The sequence below is a fragment of the Phyllobates terribilis genome, unplaced genomic scaffold (genome assembly GCF_046119375.1).
Source record: "Phyllobates terribilis strain yellow unplaced genomic scaffold, ASM4611937v1 Scaffold_11__3_contigs__length_659146591, whole genome shotgun sequence".
Lineage (NCBI taxonomy): Eukaryota > Metazoa > Chordata > Amphibia > Anura > Dendrobatidae > Phyllobates > Phyllobates terribilis.
Genome location: NW_027362771.1, coordinates 648,256,006 through 648,283,064, shown reverse-complemented (window position 1 = coordinate 648,283,064; position 27,059 = coordinate 648,256,006). Strand labels below are relative to the sequence as shown.

Below are 27,059 nucleotides of genomic sequence, written 5' to 3'. Positions count from 1 at the left end.
CACCACTAGAGGGAGCACTGAGGAAGGATTACTACTGTCTACAATCACCGCTAGAGGGAGCACTGAGGAAGGATCACTACTGTCTACAATCACCACTAGAGGGAGCACTGAGGAGGAATCACTGCTGTCTACAATCACCACTAGAGGGAGCACTTAAGAAGGATCACAGCTGTCTACAATCACCACTAGAGGGCGCACTGAGGAAGGATCACTGCTGTCTACAATCACCACTAGAGGGAGCACTGAGGAAGGATCACTGCTGTCTACAATCACCACTAGAGGGAGCACTGAGGAAGGATTACTACTGTCTACAATCACCACTAGAGGGAGCACTGAGGAAGGATCACTGCTGTCTACAATCACCACTAGAGGGCGCACTGAGGAAGGATCACTGCTGTCTACAATAACCACTAGAGGGAGCACTGAGGAAGGATCACTGCTGTCTTCAATCACCACTAGAGGGAGCACTGAGGACGGATAACTACTGTCTACAATCACCACTAGAGGGAGCACTGAGGAAGGATCAGTGTGTCTACAATCACCACTAGAGGGAGCACTGAGGAAGGATCACTGCTGTCTACAATCACCACTAGAGGGCGCACTGAGGAAGGATCACTGCTGTCTACAATCATCACTAGAGGGAGCACTGAGGAAGGATCACTGCTGTGTACAATCACCACTAGAGGGAGCACTGAGGAAGGATCACTGCTGTCTACAATCACCACTAGAGGGCGCACTGAGGAAGGAGCACTGCTGTCTACAATCACCACTAGAGGGAGCACTGAGGAAGGATCACTACTGTCTACAATCACCACTAGAGGGCGCACTGAGGAAGGATCACTGCTGTCTACAATCACCACTAGAGGGAGCACTGAGGAAGGATTACTACTGTCTACAATCACCACTAGAGGGCGCACTGAGGAAGGATTACTACTGTCTACAATCACCACTAGAGGGAGCACTGAGGAAGGATCACTACTGTCTACAATCACCACTAGAGGGAGCACTGAGGAAGGATCACTACTGTCTACAATCACGACTAGAGGGCGCACTGAGGAAGGATCACTGCTGTCTACAATCACCACTAGAGGGCGCACTGAGGAAGATCACTACTGTCTACAGCCTCCACTAGAGGGAGCACTGAGGAAGATCACTACTGTCTACAGCCTCCATTAGAGGGAGCACTGAGGAAGGATCACTGCTGTCTACAATCACCACTAGAGGGCGCACTGAAGAAGATCACTACTGTCTACAACCTCCATTAGAGGGAGCACTGAGGAAGGATCACTGCTGTCTACAATCACCACTAGAGGGAGCACTGAGGAAGGATCACTACTGTCTACAATCACCACTAGAGGGAGCACTGAGGAAGGATCACTGTTGCCTACAATCACCACTAGAGGGAGCACTGAGGAAGGATTACTACTGTCTACAATCACCAGTAGAGGGAGCAGTGAGGAAGGATTACTACTGTCTACAATCACCACTAGAGGGCGCACTGAGGAAGGATCACTGCTGTCTACAATCACCACTAGAGGGAGCACTGAGGAAGGATCACTACTGGCTACAATCACCACTAGAGGGCGCACTGAGGAAGGATCACTGCTGTCTACAATCACCACTAGAGGGAGCACTGAGGAAGGATTACTACTGTCTACAATCACCACTAGAGGGAGCACTGAGGAAGGATCACTGTTGCCTACAATCACCACTAGAGGGAGCACTGAGGAAGGATCACTGTTGCGTACAATCACCACTAGAGGGAGCACTTAGGAAGGATCACTACTGTCTACAATCACCACTAGAGGGAGCACTGAGGAAGGATCACTGCTGTCTACAATCACCACTAGAGGGAGCACTGAGGAAGGATCACTACTGTCTACAATCACCACTAGAGGGAGCACTGAGGAAGGATCACTGCTGTCTACAATCACCACTAGAGGGAGCACTGAGGAAGGATCACTACTGTCTACAATCACCACTAGAGGGAGCACTGAGGAAGGATCACTGCTTTCTACAATCACCACTAGAGGGAGCACTGAGGAAGGATTACTACTGTCTACAATCACCACTAGAGGGAGCACTGAGGATGGATCACTGCTGTCTACAATCACCACTAGAGGGTGCACTGAGGAAGGATCACTGCTGTCTACAATCTCCACTAGAGGGAGCACTGAGGAAGGATCACTGCTGTCTACAATCACCACTAGAGGGAGCACTGAGGAAGGATTACTACTGTCTACAATCACCACTAGAGGGAGCACTGAGGAAGGATCACTGCTGTCTACAATCACCACTAGAGGGCGCACTGAGGAAGGATCACTGCTGTCTACAATCACCACTAGAGGGAGCACTTAAGAAGGATCACAGCTGTCTACAATCACCACTAGAGGGAGCACTGAGGAAGGATCACTGCTGTCTACAATCACCACTAGAGGGAGCACTGAGGAAGGATCACTGCTGTCTACAATCACCACTAGAGGGAGCACTGAGGAAGGATTACTACTGTCTACAATCACCACTAGAGGGAGCACTGAGGAAGGATCACTGCTGTCTACAATCACCACTAGAGGGCGCACTGAGGAAGGATCACTGCTGTGTACAATAACCACTAGAGGGAGCACTGAGGAAGGATCACTGCTGTCTTCAATCACCACTAGAGGGAGCACTGAGGACGGATTACTACTGTCTACAATCACCACTAGAGGGAGCACTGAGGAAGGATCAGTGTGTCTACAATCACCACTAGAGGGAGCACTGTGGAAGGATCACTGCTGTCTACAATCACCACTAGAGGGCGCACTGAGGAAGGATCACTGCTGTCTACAATCATCACTAGAGGGAGCACTGAGGAAGGATCACTGCTGTGTACAATCACCACTAGAGGGAGCACTGAGGAAGGATCACTGCTGTCTACAATCACCACTAGAGGGCGCACTGAGGAAGGAGCACTGCTGTCTACAATCACCACTAGAGGGAGCACTGAGGAAGGATCACTACTGTCTACAATCACCACTAGAGGGCGCACTGAGGAAGGATCACTGCTGTCTACAATCACCACTAGAGGGAGCACTGAGGAAGGATCACTACTGTCTACAATCACCACTAGAGGGAGCACTGAGGAAGGATCACTGCTTTCTACAATCACCACTAGAGGGAGCACTGAGGAAGGATTACTACTGTCTACAATCACCACTAGAGGGAGCACTGAGGATGGATCACTGCTGTCTACAATCACCACTAGAGGGTGCACTGAGGAAGGATCACTGCTGTCTACAATCTCCACTAGAGGGAGCACTGAGGAAGGATCACTGCTGTCTACAATCACCACTAGAGGGAGCACTGAGGAAGGATTACTACTGTCTACAATCACCACTAGAGGGAGCACTGAGGAAGGATCACTGCTGTCTACAATCACCACTAGAGGGCGCACTGAGGAAGGATCACTGCTGTCTACAATCACCACTAGAGGGAGCACTTAAGAAGGATCACAGCTGTCTACAATCACCACTAGAGGGAGCACTGAGGAAGGATCACTGCTGTCTACAATCACCACTAGAGGGAGCACTGAGGAAGGATCACTGCTGTCTACAATCACCACTAGAGGGAGCACTGAGGAAGGATTACTACTGTCTACAATCACCACTAGAGGGAGCACTGAGGAAGGATCACTGCTGTCTACAATCACCACTAGAGGGCGCACTGAGGAAGGATCACTGCTGTCTACAATAACCACTAGAGGGAGCACTGAGGAAGGATCACTGCTGTCTTCAATCACCACTAGAGGGAGCACTGAGGACGGATTACTACTGTCTACAATCACCACTAGAGGGAGCACTGAGGAAGGATCAGTGTGTCTACAATCACCACTAGAGGGAGCACTGTGGAAGGATCACTGCTGTCTACAATCACCACTAGAGGGCGCACTGAGGAAGGATCACTGCTGTCTACAATCATCACTAGAGGGAGCACTGAGGAAGGATCACTGCTGTGTACAATCACCACTAGAGGGAGCACTGAGGAAGGATCACTGCTGTCTACAATCACCACTAGAGGGCGCACTGAGGAAGGAGCACTGCTGTCTACAATCACCACTAGAGGGAGCACTGAGGAAGGATCACTACTGTCTACAATCACCACTAGAGGGCGCACTGAGGAAGGATCACTGCTGTCTACAATCACCACTAGAGGGAGCACTGAGGAAGGATTACTACTGTCTACAATCACCACTAGAGGGCGCACTGAGGAAGGATTACTACTGTCTACAATCACCACTAGAGGGAGCACTGAGGAAGGATCACTACTGTCTACAATCACCACTAGAGGGAGCACTGAGGAAGGATTACTACTGTCTACAATCACCACTAGAGGGCGCACTGAGGAAGGATTACTACTGTCTACAATCACCACTAGAGGGAGCACTGAGGAAGGATTACTACTGTCTACAATCACCACTAGAGGGAGCACTGAGGAAGGATCAGTGTGTCTACAATCACCACTAGAGGGAGCACTGTGGAAGGATCACTGCTGTCTACAATCACCACTAGAGGGCGCACTGAGGAAGGATCACTGCTGTCTACAATCATCACTAGAGGGAGCACTGAGGAAGGATCACTGCTGTGTACAATCACCACTAGAGGGAGCACTGAGGAAGGATCACTGCTGTCTACAATCACCACTAGAGGGCGCACTGAGGAAGGAGCACTGCTGTCTACAATCACCACTAGAGGGAGCACTGAGGAAGATCACTACTGTCTACAGCCTCCACTAGAGGGAGCACTGAGGAAGAATCACTACTGTCTACAATCACCACTAGAGGGAGCACTGAGGAAGGATCACTGCTGTCTACAATCACCACTCGAGGGCGCACTGAGGAAGGATCACTGCTGTCTACAATCACCACTAGAGGGAGCACTGAGGAAGGATCACTACTGTCTACAATCACCACTCGAGGGCGCACTGAGGAAGGATCACTGCTGTCTACAATCACCACTAGAGGGAGCACTGAGGAAGGATCACTACTGTCTACAATCACCACTAGAGGGCGCACTGAGGAAGGATCACTGCTGTCTACAATCATCACTAGAAGGAGCACTGAGGAAGATCACTACTGTCTACAGCCTCCATTAGAGGGAGCACTGAGGAAGGATCACTGCTGTCTACAATCACCACTAGAGGGCGCACTGAAGAAGATCACTACTGTCTACAGCCTCCATTAGAGGGAGCACTGAGGAAGGATCACTGCTGTCTACAATCACCACTAGAGGGTGCACTGAGGAAGGATCACTACTGTCTACAATCACCACTAGAGGGAGCACTGAGGAAGGATCACTGTTGCCTACAATCACCACTAGAGGGAGCACTGAGGAAGGATTACTACTGTCTACAATCACCAGTAGAGGGAGCAGTGAGGAAGGATTACTACTGTCTACAATCACCACTAGAGGGCGCACTGAGGAAGGATCACTGCTGTCTACAATCACCACTAGAGGGAGCACTGAGGAAGGATCACTACTGGCTACAATCACCACTAGAGGGCGCACTGAGGAAGGATCACTGCTGTCTACAATCACCACTAGAGGGAGCACTGAGGAAGGATTACTACTGTCTACAATCACCACTAGAGGGAGCACTGAGGAAGGATCACTGTTGCCTACAATCACCACTAGAGGGAGCACTGAGGAAGGATCACTGTTGCGTACAATCACCACTAGAGGGAGCACTTAGGAAGGATCACTACTGTCTACAATCACCACTAGAGGGAGCACTGAGGAAGGATCACTGCTGTCTACAATCACCACTAGAGGGAGCACTGAGGAAGGATTACTACTGTCTACAATCACCACTAGAGGGAGCACTGAGGAAGGATCACTACTGTCTACAGCCTCCACTAGAGGGAGCACTGAGGAAGGATCACTACTGTCTACAATCACCACTAGAGGGAGCACTGAGGAAGGATCACTGCTGTCTACAATCACCACTAGAGGGAGCACTGAGGAAGGATCACTACTGTCTACAATCACCACTAGAGGGAGCACTGAGGAAGGATCACTGCTTTCTACAATCACCACTAGAGGGAGCACTGAGGAAGGATTACTACTGTCTACAATCACCACTAGAGGGAGCACTGAGGAAGGATCACTGCTGTCTACAATCACCACTAGAGGGTGCATTGAGGGAGGATCACTGCTGTCTACAATCACCACTAGAGGGAGCACTGAGGAAGGATCACTGCTGTCTACAATCACCACTAGAGGGAGCACTGAGGAAGGATTACTACTGTCTACAATCACCACTAGAGTGAGCACTGAGGAAGGATCACTGCTGTCTACAATCACCAGTAGAGGGCGCACTGAGGAAGGATCACTGCTGTCTACAATCACCACTAGAGGGAGCACTGAGGAAGGATCACTGCTGTCTACAATCACCACTAGAGGGAGCACTGAGGAAGGATCACTACTGTCTACAATCACTACGAGAGGGAGCACTGAGAAAGGATTACTACTGTCTACAGCCTCCACTAGAGGGAGCACTGAGGAAGGATTACTACTGTCTACAGCCTCCACTAGAGGGAGCACTTAGGAAGGATTACTACTGTCTACAGCCTCCACTAGAGGGAGCACTGAGGAAGGATCACTACTGTCTACAATCACCACTAGAGGGAGCACTGAGGAAGGATCACTGCTGTCTACAATCACCACTAGAGGGAGCACTGAGGAAGGATCACTACTGTCTACAATCACCACTAGAGGGAGCACTGAGGAAGGATCATTGTTGCCTACAATCACCACTAGAGGGAGCACTGAGGAAGGATCACTGCTGTCTACAATCACCACTAGAGGGAGCACTGAGGAAGGATCACTGCTGTCTACAATCACCACTAGAGGGAGCACTGAGGAAGGATCACTGTTGCCTACAATCACCACTAGAGGGAGCACTGAGGAAGGATCACTGTTGCCTACAATCACCACTAGAGGGAGCACTGAGGAAGGATCACTGTTGCGTACAATCACCACTAGAGGGAGCACTTAGGAAGGATCACTACTGTCTACAATCACCACTAGAGGGAGCACTGAGGAAGGATTACTACTGTCTACAATCACCACTAGAGGGAGCACTGAGGAAGGATCACTACTGTCTACAGCCTCCACTAGAGGGAGCACTGAGGAAGGATCACTACTGTCTACAATCACCACTAGAGGGAGCACTGAGGAAGGATCACTGCTGTCTACAATCACCACTAGAGGCAGCACTGAGGAAGGATCACTACTGTCTACAATCACCACTAGAGGGAGCACTGAGGAAGGATTACTGCTGTCTACAATCACCACTAGAGGGAGCACTGAGGAAGGATTACTACTGTCTACAATCACCACTAGAGGGAGCACTGAGGAAGGATCACTGCTGTCTACAATCACCACTAGAGGGTGCACTGAGGAAGGATCACTGCTGTCTACAATCACCACTAGAGGGAGCACTGAGGAAGGATCACTGCTGTCTACAATCACCACTAGAGGGAGCACTGAGGAAGGATTACTACTGTCTACAATCACCACTAGAGGGAGCACTGAGGAAGGATCACTGCTGTCTACAATCACCAGTAGAGGGCGCACTGAGGAAGGATCACTGCTGTCTACAATCACCACTAGAGGGAGCACTGAGAAAGGATCACTGCTGTCTACAATCACCACTAGAGGGAGCACTGAGGAAGGATCACTGCTGTCTACAATCACCACTAGAGGGAGCACTTAGGAAGGATTACTACTGTCTACAATCACCACTAGAGGGAGCACTGAGGAAGGATCACTACTGTCTACAATCACCACTAGAGGGCGCACTGAGGAAGGATCACTACTGTCTACAATCACCACTAGAGGGAGCACTGAGGAAGGATCACTGCTGTGTACAATCACCACTAGAGGGAGCACTGAGGAAGGATCACTGCTGTCTACAATCACCACTAGAGGGAGCACTTAGGAAGGATTACTACTGTCTACAATCACCACAAGTGGGAGCACTTAGGAAGGATCACTACTGTCTACAATCACCACTAGAGGGAGCACTGAGGAAGGATTACTACTGTCTACAATCACCACTAGAGGGAGCACTGAGGAAGGATCACTGTTGTCTACAATCACCACTAGAGGGAGCACTTAGGAAGGATTACTACTGTCTACAATCACCACTAGAGGGAGCACTGAGGAAGGATCACTACTGTCTACAATCACCACTAGAGGGCGCACTGAGGAAGGATCACTACTGTCTACAATCACCACTAGAGGGAGCACTGAGGAAGGATCACTGCTGTGTACAATCACCACTAGAGGGAGCACTTAGGAAGGATTACTACTGTCTACAATCACCACTAGAGCGAGCACTGAGGAAGGATCACTACTGTCTACAATCACTAGAGGGAGCACTTAGGAAGGATCACTACTGTCTACAATCACTAGAGGGAGCACTGAGGAAGGATTACTACTGTCTACAATCACCAACAGAGGGAGCACTGAGGAAGGATTACTACTGTCTACAATCACCACTAGAGGGAGCACTGAGGAAGGATTACTACTGTCTAAAATCACCACTAGAGGGAGCACTGAGGAAGGATCACTGCTGTCTACAATCACCACTAGAGGGAGCACTTAAGAAGGATCACTGCTGTCTACAATCACCACTAGAGGGAGCACTGAGGAAGGATCACTGCTGTCTACAATCACCACTAGAGGGAGCACTGAGGAAGGATTACTACTGTCTACAATCACCACTAGAGGGAGCACTGAGGAAGGATTACTACTGTCTACAATCACTACTAGAGGGAGCACTGAGGAAGGATTACTACTGTCTACAATCACCACTAGAGGGCGCACTGAGGAAGGATCACTACTGTCTACAATCACTACTAGAGGGAGCACTGAGGAAGGATTACTACTGTCTACAATCACTACTAGAGGGAGCACTGAGGAAGGATCACTGCTGTCTACAATCACCACTAGAGGGAGCACTGAGGAAGGATTACTACTGTCTACAATCACCACTAGAGGGAGCACTTAAGAAGGATCACTGCTGTCTACAATCACCACGAGAGGGAGCACTGAGGAAGGATCACTGCTGTCTACAATCACCACTAGAGGGAGCACTGAGGAAGGATCACTGCTGTCTACAATCACCACTAGAGGGAGCACTGAGGAAGGATCACTGCTGTCTACAATCACCACTAGAGGGAGCACTGAGGAAGGATTACTACTGTCTACAATCACCACTAGAGGGAGCACTGAGGAAGGATCACTACTGTCTACAATCACCACTAGAGGGAGCACTTAAGAAGGATCACTGCTGTCTACAATCACCACTAGAGGGAGAACTGAGGAAGGATCACTACTGTCTACAATCACCACTAGAGGGCGCACTGAGGAAGGATCACTGCTGTCTACAATCAACACTAGAGGGAGCACTGAGGAAGGATTACTACTGTCTACAATCACCACTAGAGGGCGAACTGAGGAAGGATCACTTGTCTACAATCACCACTAGAGGGAGCACTTAGGAAGGATTACTACTACTGTCTACAATCACCACTAGAGGGAGCACTGAGGAAGGATCACTACTGTCTACAATCACTACTAGAGGGAGCACTGAGGAAGGATCACTGCTGTCTACAATCACCACTAGAGGGCGCACTGAGGAAGGATCACTGCTGTCTACAATCACCACTAGAGGGAGCACTGAGGAAGGATTACTACTGTCTACAGCCTCCATTAGAGGGAGCACTGAGGAAGGATCACTGCTGTCTACAATCACCACTAGAGGGCGCACTGAGAAAGGAGCACTGCTGTCTACAATCGCCACTAGAGGGAGCACTGAGGAAGGATCACTACTGTCTACAATCACTACTAGAGGGAGCACTGAGGAAGGATCACTGCTGTCTACAATCACCACTAGAGGGCGCACTGAGGAAGGATCACTGCTGTCTACAATCACCACTAGAGGGAGCACTGAGGAAGGATTACTACTGTCTACAATCACCACTAGAGAGAGCACTGAGGAAGGATCACTACTGTCTACAATCACCACTAGAGGGAGCACTGAGGAAGGATCACTGTTGTCTACAATCACCACTAGAGGGAGCACTGAGGAAGGATCACTGTTGCCTACAATCACCACTAGAGGGAGCACTGAGGAAGGATCACTGTTGTCTACAATCACCACTAGAGGGAGCACTGAGGAAGGATCACTACTGTCTACAATTACCACTAGAGGGAGCACTGAGGAAGGATTACTACTGTCTACAATCACCACTAGAGGGAGCACTGAGGAAGGATTACTACTGTCTACAATCACCGCTAGAGGGAGCACTGAGGAAGGATCACTACTGTATACAATCACCACTAGAGGGAGCACTGAGGAGGGATCACTGCTGTCTACAATCACCACTAGAGGGAGCACTTAAGAAGGATCACAGCTGTCTACAATCACCACTAGAGGGCGCACTGAGGAAGGATCACTGCTGTCTACAATCACCACTAGAGGGAGCACTGAGGAAGGATCACTGCTGTCTACAATCACCACTAGAGGGAGCACTGAGGAAGGATTACTACTGTCTACAATCATCACTAGAGGGAGCACTGAGGAAGGATCACTGCTGTCTACAATCACCACTAGAGGGCGCACTGAGGAAGGATCACTGCTGTCTACAATAACCACTAGAGGGAGCACTGAGGAAGGATCACTGCTGTCTTCAATCACCACTAGAGGGAGCACTGAGGACGGATTACTACTGTCTACAATCACCACTAGAGGGAGCACTGAGGAAGGATCACTGTGTCTACAATCACCACTAGAGGGAGCACTGAGGAAGGATCACTGCTGTCTACAATCACCACTAGAGGGCGCACTGAGGAAGGATCACTGCTGTCTACAATCATCACTAGAGGGAGCACTGAGGAAGGATCACTGCTGTGTACAATCACCACTAGAGGGAGCACTGAGGAAGGATCACTGCTGTCTACAATCACCACTAGAGGGCGCACTGAGAAAGGAGCACTGCTGTCTACAATCGCCACTAGAGGGAGCACTGAGGAAGGATCACTACTGTCTACAATCACCACTAGAGGGCGCACTGAGGATGGATCACTGCTGTCTACAATCACCACTAGAGGGAGCACTGAGGAAGGATTACTACTGTCTACAATCACCACTAGAGGGCGCACTGAGGAAGGATTACTACTGTCTACAATCACCACTAGAGGGAGCACTGAGGAAGGATCACTACTGTCTACAATCACCACTAGAGGGAGCACTGAGGAAGGATCACTACTGTCTACAATCACCACTAGAGGGCGCACTGAGGAAGGATCACTGCTGTCTACAATCACCACTAGAGGGCGCACTGAGGAAGATCACTACTGTCTACAGCCTCCACTAGAGGGAGCACTGAGGAAGGATCACTGCTGTCTACAATCACCACTCGAGGGCGCACTGAGGAAGGATCACTGCTGTCTACAATCACCACTAGAGGGAGCACTGAGGAAGGATCACTACTGTCTACAATCACCACTCGAGGGCGCACTGAGGAAGGATCACTGCTGTCTACAATCACCACTAGAGGGAGCACTGAGGAAGGATCACTACTGTCTACAATCACCACTAGAGGGCGCACTGAGGAAGGATCACTGCTGTCTACAATCATCACTAGAAGGAGCACTGAGGAAGATGACTACTGTCTACAGCCTCCATTAGAGGGAGCACTGAGGAAGGATCACTGCTGTCTACAATCACCACTAGAGGGCGCACTGAGAAAGGAGCACTGCTGTCTACAATCGCCACTAGAGGGAGCACTGAGGAAGGATCACTACTGTCTACAATCACCACTAGAGGGCGCACTGAGGAAGGATCACTGCTGTCTACAATCACCACTAGAGGGAGCACTGAGGAAGGATTACTACTGTCTACAATCACCACTAGAGGGCGCACTGAGGAAGGATTACTACTGTCTGCAATCACCACTAGAGGGCGCACTGAGGAAGGATCACTGCTGTCTACAATCACCACTAGAGGGCGCACTGAGGGAGATCACTACTGTCTACAGCCTCCACTAGAGGGAGCACTGAGGAAGGATCACTGCTGTCTACAATCACCACTCGAGGGCGCACTGAGGAAGGATCACTGCTGTCTACAATCACCACTAGAGGGAGCACTGAGGAAGGATCACTACTGTCTACAATCACCACTCGAGGGAGCACTGAGGAAGGATTACTACTGTCTACAATCACCACTAGAGGGAGCACTGACGAAGGATCACTGCTGTCTACAATCACCACTAGAGGGAGCACTGAGGAAGGATCACTGCTGTCTACAATCACCACTAGAGGGAGCACTGAGGAAGGATCACTACTGTCTACAATCACCACTAGAGGGCGCACTGAGGAAGGATCACTGCTGTCTACAATCATCACTAGAAGGAGCACTGAGGAAGATCACTACTGTCTACAGCCTCCATTAGAGGGAGCACTGAGGAAGGATCACTGCTGTCTACAATCACCACTAGAGGGAGCACTGAGGAAGGATCACTACTGTCTACAATCACCACTAGAGGGAGCACTGAGGAAGGATCACTGTTGCCTACAATCACCACTAGACGGAGCACTGAGGAAGGATTACTACTGTCTACAATCACCAGTAGAGGGAGCAGTGAGGAAGGATTACTACTGTCTACAATCACCACTAGAGGGCGCACTGAGGAAGGATCACTGCTGTCTACAATCACCACTAGAGGGAGCACTGAGGAAGGATCACTGCTGTCTACAATCACCACTAGAGGGAGCACTGAGGAAGGATTACTACTGTCTACAATCACCACTAGAGGGAGCACTGAGGAAGGATCACTACTGTCTACAATCACCACTAGAGGGAGCACTGAGGAAGGATCACTACTGTCTACAATCACCAGTAGAGGGAGCACTGAGGAAGGATCACTGCTGTCTACAATCACCACTAGAGGGAGCACTGAGGAAGGATTACTACTGTCTACAATCACCACTAGAGGGAGCACTGAGGAAGGATCATTGCTGTCTACAATCACCAGTAGAGGGAGCAGTGAGGAAGGATTACTACTGTCTACAGCCTCCATTAGAGGGAGCACTGAGGAAGGATCACTGCAGTCTACAGCCTCCACTAGAGGGCGCACTTAGGAAGGATCACTGTTGCCTACAATCAACACTAGAGGGAGCACTGAGGAAGGATCACTGCTGTCTACAATCACCACTAGAGGGAGCACTGAGGAAGGATTACTACTGTCTACAATCACCACTAGAGGGAGCACTGAGGAAGGATCACTACTGTCTACAATCACCACTAGAGGGAGCACTGAAGAAGGATCACTGCTGTCTACAATCACCACTAGAGGGCGCACTGAGGAAGGATCACTGCTGTCTACAATCACCACTAGAGGGCGCACTGAGGAAGGATCACTGCTGTCTACAATCACCACTAGAGGGCGCACTGAGGAAGATCACTACTGTCTACAGCCTCCATTAGAGGGAGCACTGAGGAAGGATCACTACTGTCTACAATCACCACTAGAGGGAGCACTGAGGAAGGATCACTACTGTCTACAATCACCACTCGAGGGCGCACTGAGGAAGGATCACTGCTGTCTACAATCACCACTAGAGGGAGCACTGAGGAAGGATCACTACTGTCTACAATCACCACTAGAGGGATCACTGAGGAAGGATCACTGTTGCCTACAATCACCACTAGAGGGAGCACTGAGGAAGGATTACTACTGTCTACAATCACCAGTAGAGGGAGCAGTGAGGAAGGATTACTACTGTCTACAATCACCACTAGAGGGAGCACTGAGGAAGGATCACTACTGTCTACAATCACCACTAGAGGGCGCACTGAGGAAGGATCACTGCTGTCTACAATCACCACTAGAGGGAGCACTGAGGAAGGATTACTACTGTCTACAATCACCACTAGAGGGAGCACTGAGGAAGGATCACTACTGTCTACAATCACCACTAGAGGGAGCACTGAGGAAGGATCACTACTGTCTACAATCACCACTAGAGGGCGCACTGAGGAAGGATCACTGCTGTCTACAATCACCACTAGAGGGCGCACTGAGGAAGATCACTACTGTCTACAGCCTCCGCTAGAGGGAGCACTGAGGAAGGATCACTACTGTCTACAATCACCACTAGAGGGAGCACTGAGGAAGGATCACTGCTGTCTACAATCACCACTAGAGGGAGCACTGAGGAAGGATCACTGCTGTCTACAATCACCACTAGAGGGCGCACTGAGGAAGGATTACTACTGTCTACAATCACCACTAGAGGGCGCACTGAGGAAGGATTACTACTGTCTACAATCACCAGTAGAGGGAGCACTGAGGAAGGATCACTACTGTCTACAGCCTCCATTAGAGGGAGCACTGAGGAAGGATCACTGCTGTCTACAGCCTCCACTAGAGGGCGCACTTAGGAAGGATCACTGTTGCCTACAATCAACACTAGAGGGAGCACTGAGGAAGGATCACTGTTGTCTACAATCACCACTAGAGGGAGCACTGAGGAAGGATTACTACTGTCTACAATCACCACTAGAGGGAGCACTGAGGAAGGATCACTACTGTCTACAATCACCATTAGAGGGAGCACTGAAGAAGGATCACTGCTGTCTACAGCCTCCATTAGAGGGCGCACTGAGGAAGGATCACTGCTGTCTACAATCACCACTAGAGGGAGCACTGAGGAAGGATCACTGCTGTCTACAATCACCACTAGAGGGAGCACTGAGGAAGGATTACTACTGTCTACAATCACCACTAGAGGGAGCACTGAGGAAGGATCACTACTGTCTACAATCACCACTAGAGTGAGCACTGAGGAAGGATCACTACTGTCTACAATCACCACTAGAGGGCGCACTGAGGAAGGATCACTGCTGTCTACAATCACCACTAGAGGGCGCACTGAGGAAGATCACTACTGTCTACAGCCTCCACTAGAGGGAGCACTGAGGAAGGATCACTACTGTCTACAATCACCACTAGAGGGAGCACTGAGGAAGATCACTACTGTCTACAGCCTCCATTAGAGGGAGCACTGAGGAAGGATCACTGCTGTCTACAATCACCACTAGAGGGCGCACTGAGGAAGATCACTACTGTCTACAGCCTCCAATAGAGGGAGCACTGAGGAAGGATCACTGTTGCCTACAATCACCACTAGAGGGAGCACTGAGGAAGGATTACTACTGTCTACAATCACCAGTAGAGGGAGCAGTGAGTAAGGATTACTACTGTCTACAATCACCACTAGAGGGCGCACTGAGGAAGGATCACTGCTGTCTACAATCACCACTAGAGGGAGCACTGAGGAATGATCACTACTGTCTACAATCACCACTAGAGGGCGCACTGAGGAAGGATCACTGCTGTCTACAATCACCACTAGAGGGCGCACTGAGGAAGGATCACTGCTGTCTACAATCACCACTAGAGGGAGCACTGAGGAAGGATTACTACTGTCTACAATCACCACCAGAGGGAGCACTGAGGAAGGATCACTACTGTCTACAATCACCACTAGAGGGAGCACTGAGGAAGGATCACTACAGTCTACAATCACCACTAGAGGGCGCACTGAGGAAGGATTACTACTGTCTACAATCACCACTAGAGGGAGCACTGAGGAAGGATCACTACTGTCTACAATCACCACTAGAGGGCGCACTGAGGAAGATCACTACTGTCTACAGCCTCCGCTAGAGGGAGCACTGAGGAAGGATCACTACTGTCTACAATCACCACTAGAGGGCGCACTGAAGAAGATCACTACTGTCTACAGCCTCCATTAGAGGGAGCACTGAGGAAGGATCACTGCTGTCTACAACCACCACTAGAGGGCGCACTGAGGAAGATCACTACTGTCTACAGCCTCCAATAGAGGGAGCACTGAGGAAGGATCACTGTTGCCTACAATCACCACTAGAGGGAGCACTGAGGAAGGATTACTACTGTCTACAATCACCAGTAGAGGGAGCAGTGAGTAAGGATTACTACTGTCTACAATCACCACTAGTGGGAGCACTTAGGAAGGATCACTACTGTCTACAATCACCACTAGAGGGAGCACTGAGGAAGGATTACTACTGTCTACAATCACCAGTAGAGGGAGCAGTGAGTAAGGATTACTACTGTCTACAATCACCACTAGAGGGCGCACTGAGGAAGGATCACTGCTGTCTACAATCACCACTAGAGGGAGCACTGGGGAAGGATCACTACTGTCTACAATCACCACTAGAGGGCGCACTGAGGAAGGATCACTGCTGTCTACAATCACCACTAGAGGGCGCACTGAGGAAGGATCACTGCTGTCTACAATCACCACTAGAGGGAGCACTGAGGAAGGATTACTACTGTCTACAATCACCACTAGAGGGAGCACTGAGGAAGGATCACTACTGTCTACAATCACCACTAGAGGGAGCACTGAGGAAGGATCACTACAGTCTACAATCACCACTAGAGGGCGCACTGAGGAAGGATTACTACTGTCTACAATCACCACTAGAGGGAGCACTGAGGAAGGATCACTACTGTCTACAATCACCACTAGAGGGAGCACTGAGGAAGGATCACTACTGTCTACAATCCCCACTAGAGGGAGCACTGAGGAAGGATCACTACTGTCTACAATCACCACTAGAGGGAGCACTGAAGAAGGATCACTGCTGTCTACAGCCTCCATTAGAGGGCGCACTGAGGAAGGATCACTGCTGTCTACAATCACCACTAGAGGGAGCACTGAGGAAGGATCACTGCTGTCTACAATCACCACTAGAGGGAGCACTGAGGAAGGATTACTACTGTCTACAATCACCACTAGAGTGAGCACTGAGGAAGGATCACTACTGTCTACAATCACCACTAGTGGGAGCACTTAGGAAGGATCACTACTGTCTACAATCACCACTAGAGTGAGCACTGAGGAAGGATCACTACTGTCTACAATCACCACTAGAGGGCGCACTGAGGAAGGATCACTGCTGTCTACAATCACCACTAGAGGGCGCACTGAGGAAGATCACTACTGTCTACAGCCTCCACTAGAGGGAGCACTGAGGAAGGATCACTACTGTCTACAATCACCACTAGAGGGAGCACTGAGGAAGGATCACTACTGTCTACAATCACCACTAGAGGGAGCACTGAGGAAGATCACTACTGTCTACAGCCTCCATTAGAGGGAGCACTGAGGAAGGAATACTACTGTCTACAGCCTCCACTAGAGGAAGCACTGAGGAAGGATTACTACTGTCTACAGCCTCCACTAGAGGGAGCACTTAGGAAGGATTACTACTGTCTACAGCCTCCACTAGAGGGAGCACTGAGGAAGGATCACTGCTGTCTACAATCACCACTAGAGGGAGCACTGAGGAAGGATCACTGCTGTCTACAACCACCACTAGAGGGCGCACTGAGGAAGATCACTACTGTCTACAGCCTCCAATAGAGGGAGCACTGAGGAAGGATCACTGTTGCCTACAATCACCACTAGAGGGAGCACTGAGGAAGGATCACTACTGTCTACAATCACCAGTAGAGGGAGCAGTGAGGAAGGATTACTACTGTCTACAATCACCACTAGAGGGCGCACTGAGGAAGGATCACTGCTGTCTACAATCACCACTAGAGGGAGCACTGAGGAAGGATCACTACTGTCTACAATCACCACTAGAGGGCGCACTGAGGAAGGATCACTGCTGTCTACAATCACCACTAGAGGGAGCACTGAGGAAGGATTACTACTGTCTACAATCACCACTAGAGGGAGCACTGAGGAAGGATCACTACTGTCTACAATCACCACTAGAGGGAGCACTTAGGAAGGATTACTACTGTCTACAGCCTCCACTAGAGGGAGCACTGAGGAAGGATCACTGCTGTCTACAACCACCACTAGAGGGAGCACTGAGGAAGGATCACTGCTGTCTACAATCACCACTAGAGGGAGCACTGAGGAAGGATCACTACTGTCTACAATCACCACTAGAGGGAGCACTGAGGAAGGATCACTACTGTCTACAATCACCAGTAGAGGGCGCACTGAAGATCACTACTGTCTACAGCCTCCATTAGAGGGAGCACTGAGGAAGGATCACTGCTGTCTACAACCACCACTAGAGGGCGCACTGAGGAAGATCACTACTGTCTACAGCCTCCAATAGAGGGAGCACTGAGGAAGGATCACTGTTGCCTACAATCACCACTAGAGGGAGCACTGAGGAAGGATCACTACTGTCTACAATCACCAGTAGAGGGAGCAGTGAGGAAGGATTACTACTGTCTACAATCACCACTAGAGGGCGCACTGAGGAAGGATCACTGCTGTCTACAATCACCACTAGAGGGAGCACTGAGGAAGGATCACTACTGTCTACAATCACCACTAGAGGGCGCACTGAGGAAGGATCACTGCTGTCTACAATCACCACTAGAGGGAGCACTGAGGAAGGATTACTACTGTCTACAATCACCACTAGAGGGAGCACTGAGGAAGGATCACTACTGTCTACAATCACCACTAGAGGGAGCACTGAGGAAGGATCACTACTGTCTACAATCACCACTAGAGGGAGCACTGAGGAAGGATTACTACTGTCTACAATCACCACTAGAGGGAGCACTGAGGAAGGATCACTACTGTCTACAATCACCACTAGAGGGCGCACTGAGGAAGATCACTACTGTCTACAGCCTCCGCTAGAGGGAGCACTGAGGAAGGATCACTACTGTCTACAATCACCACTAGAGGGAGCACTGAGGAAGGATCACTTCTGTCTACAATCACCACTAGAGGGAGCACTGAGGAAGATCACTACTGTCTACAGCCTCCATTAGAGGGAGCACTGAGGAAGGATCACTGCTGTCTACAATCACCACTAGAGGGCGCACTGAGGAAGATCACTACTGTCTACAGCCTCCAATAGAGGGAGCACTGAGGAAGGATCACTGTTGCCTACAATCACCACTAGAGGGAGCACTGAGGAAGGATCACTGCTGTCTACAATCACCACTAGAGGGAGCACTGAGGAAGGATTACTACTGTCTACAATCACCAGTAGAGGGAGCACTGAGGAAGGATCACTACTGTCTACAATCACCACTAGAGGGAGCACTGAGGAAGATCACTACTGTCTACAATCACCAGTAGAGGGAGCACTGAGGAAGGATCACTGCTGTCTACAATCACCACTAGAGGGCGCACTGAGGAAGATCACTACTGTCTACAGCCTCCAATAGAGGGAGCACTGAGGAAGGATCACTGTTGCCTACAATCACCACTAGAGGGAGCACTGAGGAAGGATCACTGCTGTCTACAATCACCAGTAGAGGGAGCACTGAGGAAGGATCACTACTGTCTACAATCACCACTAGAGGGCGCTCTGAGGAAGGATCACTGCTGTCTACAGCCTCCATTAGAGGGAGCACTGAGGAAGGATCACTGCTGTCTACAGCCTCCACTAGAGGGCGCACTTAGGAAGGATCACTGTTGCCTACAATCACCACTAGAGGGCGCACTGAGGAAGGATCACTGCTGTCTACAATCACCACTAGAGGGAGCACTGAGGAAGGATTACTACTGTCTACAATCACCACTAGAGGGAGCACTGAGGAAGGATCACTGCTGTCTACAATCACCACTAGAGGGCGCACTGAGGAAGATCACCACTGTCTACAATCACCACTAGAGGGAGCACTGAGGAAGGATCACTGCTATCTACAATCACTAGTAGAGGGAGCAGTGAGGAAGGATCACTGCTATCTACAATCACCACTAGAGGGAGCACTGAGGAAGGATCACTACTGTCTACAATCACCACTAGAGGGAGCACTGAGGAAGGATCACTGCTGTCTACAATCACCACTAGAGGGAGCACTGAGGAAGGATCACTGCTATCTACAATCACTAGTAGAGGGAGCAGTGAGGAAGGATCACTACTGTCTACAATCACCACTAGAGGGCGCACTGAGGAAGGATCACTGCTGTCTACAATCACCACTAGAGGGAGCACTGAGGAAGGATTACTACTGTCTACAATCACCAGTAGAGGGAGCAGTGAGGAAGGATTACTACTGTCTACAATCACCACTAGAGGGAGCACTGAGGAAGGATCACTGCTGTCTACAATCACCACTAGAGGGAGCACTGAGGAAGGATCACTGCTGTCTACAATCACCACTAGAGGGAGCACTGAGGAAGGATTACTACTGTCTACAATCACCACTAGAGGGAGCACTGAGGATGGATCACTGCTGTCTACAATCACCACTAGAGGGCGCACTGAGGAAGATCACCACTGTCTACAATCACCACTAGAGGGAGCACTGAGGAAGGATCACTGCTGTCTACAATCACCACTAGAGGGAGCACAGAGATCTCTGCCGCCACCAGAGGGCGCCCTGTGTAGGAGATAAACGTCTTACGGCTCTGGTCACTTAGTCGGTGGCCCGGGCAGCGGCAGACACATTTCTGGGCAGTAAACCTGACTGCGATTTTCCTCTTTTGTGATTTTTGTATTTTGAGATTAGAAAATGTATATTTTATTAGTTAAATTCTCAGAAATGGTGGAAATGTCCCGGCGTCAGTGATGTCCACCAGCGAGGTGGCATCGGACCGTATATAATGATGGTACTTTTGCCCCTCGCACCCTACTGATGCCCTCACCCCTGATAATGAAGGATTATGGGTAATGATTGCAGCACGGCCGGGCGCAGCAGGAAGCACAGGATGGCACACGGTGAGCGCAGAGCTGCAGACAACACATGGCTTGGTTGCGTTTTGGCGCATGCGTCTCACTCATGCCATTCTTCAGCGGTGACGTGACCTCGGTGAGCGGCCGCGGGACGTGCAGACATGTTGTGTCGATGTAATACACCCGGCTCAGCTTCCGATCCTTCTCCAACTCCGAAGACAGAGACTCATCTGGAGAGAAGACCCCCAACGTGGTCGGGAAGTCGGCCTGAGCAGGGGAGAAGAAAAACGGGTCATAAGGGGGCCACGCGGGAGGAGCAGTGAGGGGTCACGTCTCTGTCACCAGTGGGGACCTCCGTCTGCCAGCCTCAGGCCATACAAAGCGTCTCCCAAAATGTGGGACCACTGGTGGAAGCAATGTCCACCAAGGACCTCCAGAGCTTCCTGAGGACGCAGATACCTTGGGGCAGTCTTCACCGGCGTAACCGGCCCGAACCGAGTAAGATCCGATGTCAAACACCAGTGCCCCGACCTCATCTGCAAGAGAGAAGGAGTCAGAGCGTCCAATACAGGGTTATAATACACTGACCACGTGGCGGCAGCCATCATGCACGGGACTCAGTGCCAGGCAGCTGCTGCTAAAGCCAGACATGCACAACAGCCAACCTAACCGAAAGAGGCAGAAATCATGAGACGCACAGTGTGACGTGGCAAATTCCGACCACACCCCTAGCCACACCCATTTGCCATTTCATTTTTGCCTGGCAGGAGATGTCAGAGGGGCGGTGGCTGTGAGGGACACTCATCAGATGCCCGAGACTGCAGGGCGGTGACCCAGATCTGGGACTGGCCATTTTATCCGGGACCGGATGAGAGCAGATCGATTCCCAGGACTCCGGTCCAGATCAGTGGTTCCTGGTGGCTGGATGGGAGGCTGCGAATCTGTAAGGAGATGGACATACTGCCCACGTTCCCCCTGAAAGACATGTGTATTGTTGTGTATTTTGATGTGTAATGTGTTTAGTAACGTGCTTTATTAGTGACAGATTGTGTTCTGCCCTGCAGCAGGGAGTAACAGGGACAGTTAGGGTTAATAGTTGGGACTAGCCCAGAGTGGGAGTGGCTGAAGTGAAGGGACAGTTTCCTGTCAGGATGTCAGATAGGGCCAGGAGTGCAGTAGAGGCAGACCTATGGTCTGACCTAAGAGCAGAACCGCATGAAGTGGGTGTCCCTGACGTGAGAGGAGACCGAGGCAGTGGATAGCGAGATCCGGGGTAGGGATGAAGAAAAGCAACAGAAAGACAAAGTGATGAACTGGAGAAGGGTCCTGGGACAGGTCGGCTAGCAGTACGGCCCCAGAGTTTATAACACAGAGAGGTAACGGGCCAGGACAGGACAGAGAATGTGAGTTGAAGAGAGAGAGTGTCCTGGGCGGGAGGTCCAAGGCGTCAGTAAGCATAGAGACTAAGTAACGGCCATAGTGGCAAACTGGCTCCCGTAAGGGGAAAAGAAGGACGCAGGGCCCCGGGCTGAGTACAGGACCCTCACTGAACTGTAGTTCTGTTATTGGGGACCGGAAAGGCCCGCGAGGTGCTGCGCTGGGTGGTGGTGAAGGTAGAGATGCCAGCTGAGGCAGAGGCAATGAGCCTGGAGAAGGGCAGAATGTGCGTGACGATGCTCCATGCTCTGGAGGAAACGCTGGTGGAGTTATGCCCCCGCTATCTACTGTACATAGATCCCGCCAAGTTACTGTTCAGTAAAGGAGTTTATTGTTAGCTGGTGGTCTCCCTCATTGAACCTTTCAACACCTGGTCATGGCCAGCCGAGGTCACGGACTCATGCGGCCTGCAAGGGCGTAACGCCCCCATGGACGGAGCCCACACACCCAGCCTGGACCCCCATCTTCATGGAGCGTGCCGGGGTGTAAGAGATAAATACCTTGCCCATGGCAGCTGCCCCGTGCCATGTTACAAATCTCTTACCTTCCAGCATCTGGACGGGAGGCCGCAAATCTCTTAGCTTCCGGTGTCCCAGCAGCTGAACGAGAGGCCAGAAATCTCTTGCCTTCCGGCGACTCTGGCGGCTGTATGGGAGGCCGCGAATCTTTTACCTTCCGGCGTCCCCAGTGGCTGGACGGGAGGCCGCAAATCTCTTACCTTCTGGTGTCCCAGCAGCTGAACGGGAGGTCGTGAATCTCTTGCCTTCCGGCGACTCTGGCGGCTGGACGGGAGGCCATGAATCTCTTACCTTGCGGCGTACCCAATGGCTGTATGGGAGGCTGCGAATCTCTTACCTTCCAGTGTACTCGGCGGCTGTATGGAAGGCCGCGAATCTCTTACCTTCAGGCACCCCTTGTGGCTGAACGGGAGGTCATGAATCTTTACCTTCTGGCGTTCTCGGTGGCTGAACAGGAGGCTGCGAATCTCTTACCTTCCGGTGTACTCGGCGGCTGTATGGGAGGCTGTGAATCTCTTACCTTCAGGCACCCCCTGTGGCTGAACGGGAGGTCGTGAATCTCTTACCTTCCGGCGTCCCCGGCGGCTGAACGGGAGGTCGTGAATCTTTTACCTTCCGGCGTCCTCGGCGGCTGAACGGGAGGTCGTGAATCTCTTACCTTCCGGCGTCCTCGGCGGCTGAATGGGAGGTCGTGAATCTCTTACCTTCCGGCGTCCCCGGCGGCTAAACGGGAGGTCGTGAATCTCTTACCTTCCGGCGTCCCCGGCGGCTGAACGGGAGGTCATGAATCTCTTACCTTCCGGCGTCCCCGGCGGCTGAACGGGAGGCCGTGAATCTCTTATCTTCCGGCGTCCCCGGCGGCTGAACGGGAGGTAGGGAATCTCTTACCTTCCGGCGTCCCCGGCTGCTGAACGGGAGGTCGTGAATCTCTTACCTTCCGGCGTCCCCGGTGGCTGAACAGGAGGTCATGAATCTCTTACCTTCCGGCGTCCCCGGTGGCTGAACGGGAGGTTGTGAATCTCTTACCTTCCGGCGTCCCCGGCGGCTGAACGGGAGGTTGTGAATCTCTTACCTTCTGGCGTCCCCGGTGGCTGAATGGGAGGTCGTGAATCTCTTACCTTCCGGCGTCCCCGGTGGCTGAACAGGGGGTCGTGAATCTCTTACCTTCCGGCGTCCCCGGTGGCTGAACGGGGGGTCGTGAATCTCTTACCTTCCGGCGTCCCCGGTGGCTGAACGGGGGGTCGTGAATCTCTTACCTTCCGGCGTCCCCGGTGGCTGAACGGGGGGTCGTGAATCTCTTACCTTCCGGCGTCCCCGGCGGCTGAACGGGAGGTTGTGAATCTCTTACCTTCCGGCGTCCACGGCGGCTGAACGGGAGGTTGTGAATCTCTTACCTTCCGGCGTCCACGGCGGCTGAACGGGAGGTCGTGAATCTCTTACCTTCCGGCGTCCCCGGCGGCTGAACGGGAGGTCATGAATCTCTTACCTTCCGGCGTCCCCGGCGGCTGAACGGGAGGCCGTGAATCTCTTATCTTCCGGCGTCCCCGGCGGCTGAACGGGAGGTCGAGAATCTCTTACCTTCCGGCGTCCCCGGCTGCTGAACGGGAGGTCGTGAATCTCTTACCTTCCGGCGTCCCCGGTGGCTGAACAGGAGGTCGTGAATCTCTTACCTTCCGGCGTCCCCGGTGGCTGAACGGGAGGTTGTGAATCTCTTACCTTCCGGCGTCCCCGGCGGCTGAACGGGAGGTTGTGAATCTCTTACCTTCTGGCGTCCCCGGTGGCTGAATGGGAGGTCGTGAATCTCTTACCTTCCGGCGTCCCCGGTGGCTGAACAGGGGGTCGTGAATCTCTTACCTTCCGGCGTCCCCGGTGGCTGAACGGGGGGTCGTGAATCTCTTACCTTCCGGCGTCCCCGGCGGCTGAACGGGGGGTCGTGAATCTCTTACCTTCCGGCGTCCCCGGTGGCTGAACGGGGGGTCGTGAATCTCTTACCTTCCGGCGTCCCCGGCGGCTGAACGGGGGGTCGTGAATCTCTTACCTTCCGGCGTCCCCGGCGGCTGAACGGGAGGTTGTGAATCTCTTACCTTCCGGCGTCCACGGCGGCTGAACGGGAGGTTGTGAATCTCTTACCTTCCGGCGTCCTTGGCGGCTGAAAGGGAGGTCGTGAATCTCTTACCTTCCGGCGTCCCCGGCGGCTGAACGGGAGGTCGTGAATCTCTTACCTTCCGGCGTCCCCGGTGGCTGAACGGGAGGTTGTGAATCTCTTACCTTCCGGCGTCCACGGCGGCTGAATGGGAGGTTGTGAATCTCTTACCTTCCGGTGTCCCCGGCGGCTGAACGGGAGGCCGTGAATCTCTTACCTTCCGGCGTCCTTGGCGGCTGAATGGGAGGCTGAGAATCTCTTACCTTCCGGCCTCTCCGGCGGCTTTTGATCACTGGCGCGGCGTCATCTGTGTGTTTTTTGTTCCTTCGTTCAGTTGGAGCCGCCAGAACTTTCTCATCTTTATATAGCTTCACTATACAACACCCGGCGTCTGTACGGCCGTGTTCACACAGAGCGTAAATACTGCAGAATCCGCACCAAACTACACAATATACTCTGATTATTGCATTTGCTGCTTTTCTTCCTCTTCCCTTATTTCATGCGTCTCTGCAGCACATGTGACGCCGCGGGGATTTATAGTTTACATTCTGCACTTTAAAGTGACTGCGGGTTTTACCGGAGAATTCAGGCTCCACATAGAAAAAAGCCCCAAATCTGCACGGGTCAGCCGCGTCTGTAGACCCCCACCACCCCCGGGATGCTTTGTACATTCAGAGCGGCGGGTATTGTACAGGTGGAGCAGGGTGTATGGTACAGGTGGGGCAGGGTGCATTGTACAGGTGGAGCAGAATGTATTGTACATGTGGAACGGGATGCATTGCACAGGTGGAGCGGGATGCATTGCACAGGTGGAGCGGAATGCATTGCACAGGTGGAGCAGGGGGCACAGGTGGAGCAGGATGCATTGCACAGGTGGAGCGGGATGCATTGCACAGGTGGAGCGGAATGCATTGCACAGGTGGAGCAGGGGGCACAGGTGGAGCAGGATGCATTGCACAGGTGGAGCGGGATGCATTGCACAGGTGGAGTGGGATGCATTGCACAGGTAGAGCGGGATGCATTGCACAGGTAGAGCGGGATGCATTGCACAGGTGGAGCGGGATGCATTGCACAGGTGGAGCGGGATGCATTGCACAGGTGGAGCGGGATGCATTGCACAGGTGGAGCGGGATGCATTGCACAGGTGGAGCGGAATGCATTGCACAGGTGGAGCAGGATGCATTGCACGGGTGGAGCAGGATGTAGGTGGTGGCCCAGGCAGGTGGCAGGCACTGTAGGATGCATTTCGGGGCAGCTTACAATGAGGCAGCTGGGTCCTGGGGGTCAGTGGTGGTGCAGATCATGCTGCACAGCCAGGGTCTGCATGCAGTGGGCAGGCAGCGGGGATGCAGTGCAGCTTTACCTCCCCCATACACTCCTCCACTCATCCTGTCTGGACACCTGAGGACACAATGTCTGGGCAGCTCTGAGCATCACCTCCTGCCCCTTTAACTGGGGGTCCGCCTGCTGCTGCCTGCTCTGGGGATGATCCAATGAGAGAGGGGGCTTGACAAAGATCTGCCTCCTCATTGGTTTACAGGAATGCCACTCATGAACCCTTTAAGAAACTGTTATGTCAGCTGACACTAAAGAATTCAGAAGGGGGTGGGGGGGGCTCTTAAAGGGACACTGCACTATTTATACACAGCTGCTGACATAGCGGGCAGTGCCGGTGCCACACTAATATAAACCGTATAATGTCAGATTTCAGCTCTGAAGCTGCACAATACTGAGTTCTGCTAATGAGTCTTTTCTAATTTATGTTCTAGGATCATCAGGTTGGTGCATCGTCTTCTCATTACAGCTCTACCGCCCCATCTTGGGGGTCTTCAGTTGAAAACTACAACTCTCAGCATGCACGGACTGCCCGGCTGCTGTTTTTCTGCCTCTGTGTAGGATGGTGGACAACTTCTCAGATTCCACACCACTCCCCTTACAGGACCACCACTGGGGTCTGATGCATTCACATCTGTGCTTCCTTCTTGACATGCACCAGGAGAGCTCAGGATGAACAGAGATGCAGCTTTCTTCACATAACAGCATGCTAGTGCCCCGAACATGCGGATCCAGGGCGCCAGCCACTGCCAGGACATTGTGGGAGGACATGCGGATCCAGGGCACCAGCCCCTGCTGGGATGTTGTAGAAGGACGTGCGGATCCTGGTCACCAGCCCCTGCTGGGATGTTGTA

At 51.7% G+C, this 27,059-nt stretch overlaps 1 protein-coding gene across 3 annotated transcripts in view; it reads right to left on the bottom strand.

The window, feature by feature from the left end:
• The window catches only part of ACTL6B (actin like 6B), a 272,081-nt gene extending 245,716 nt beyond the window's left edge, over positions 1 to 26,365 (bottom strand). For 2 of the 3 annotated variants that reach the window (XM_073654589.1, XM_073654590.1), the window contains exons 1-3: positions 26,234 to 26,365; positions 21,232 to 21,308; positions 20,877 to 21,039 (exon numbers count right to left, since the gene is read on the bottom strand). In XM_073654589.1, the coding sequence (XP_073510690.1) occupies positions 20,877 to 21,039; positions 21,232 to 21,308; positions 26,234 to 26,258 (265 nt within the window). In that variant the 5' untranslated portion in view covers positions 26,259 to 26,365. Of the gene's footprint in view, positions 1 to 20,876; positions 21,040 to 21,231; positions 21,309 to 26,130 lie in introns of all 3 variants that reach the window. The other variant, XM_073654591.1, reaches the window with a different exon arrangement.
• Between the last annotated feature and the right edge of the window lie 694 nt (positions 26,366 to 27,059).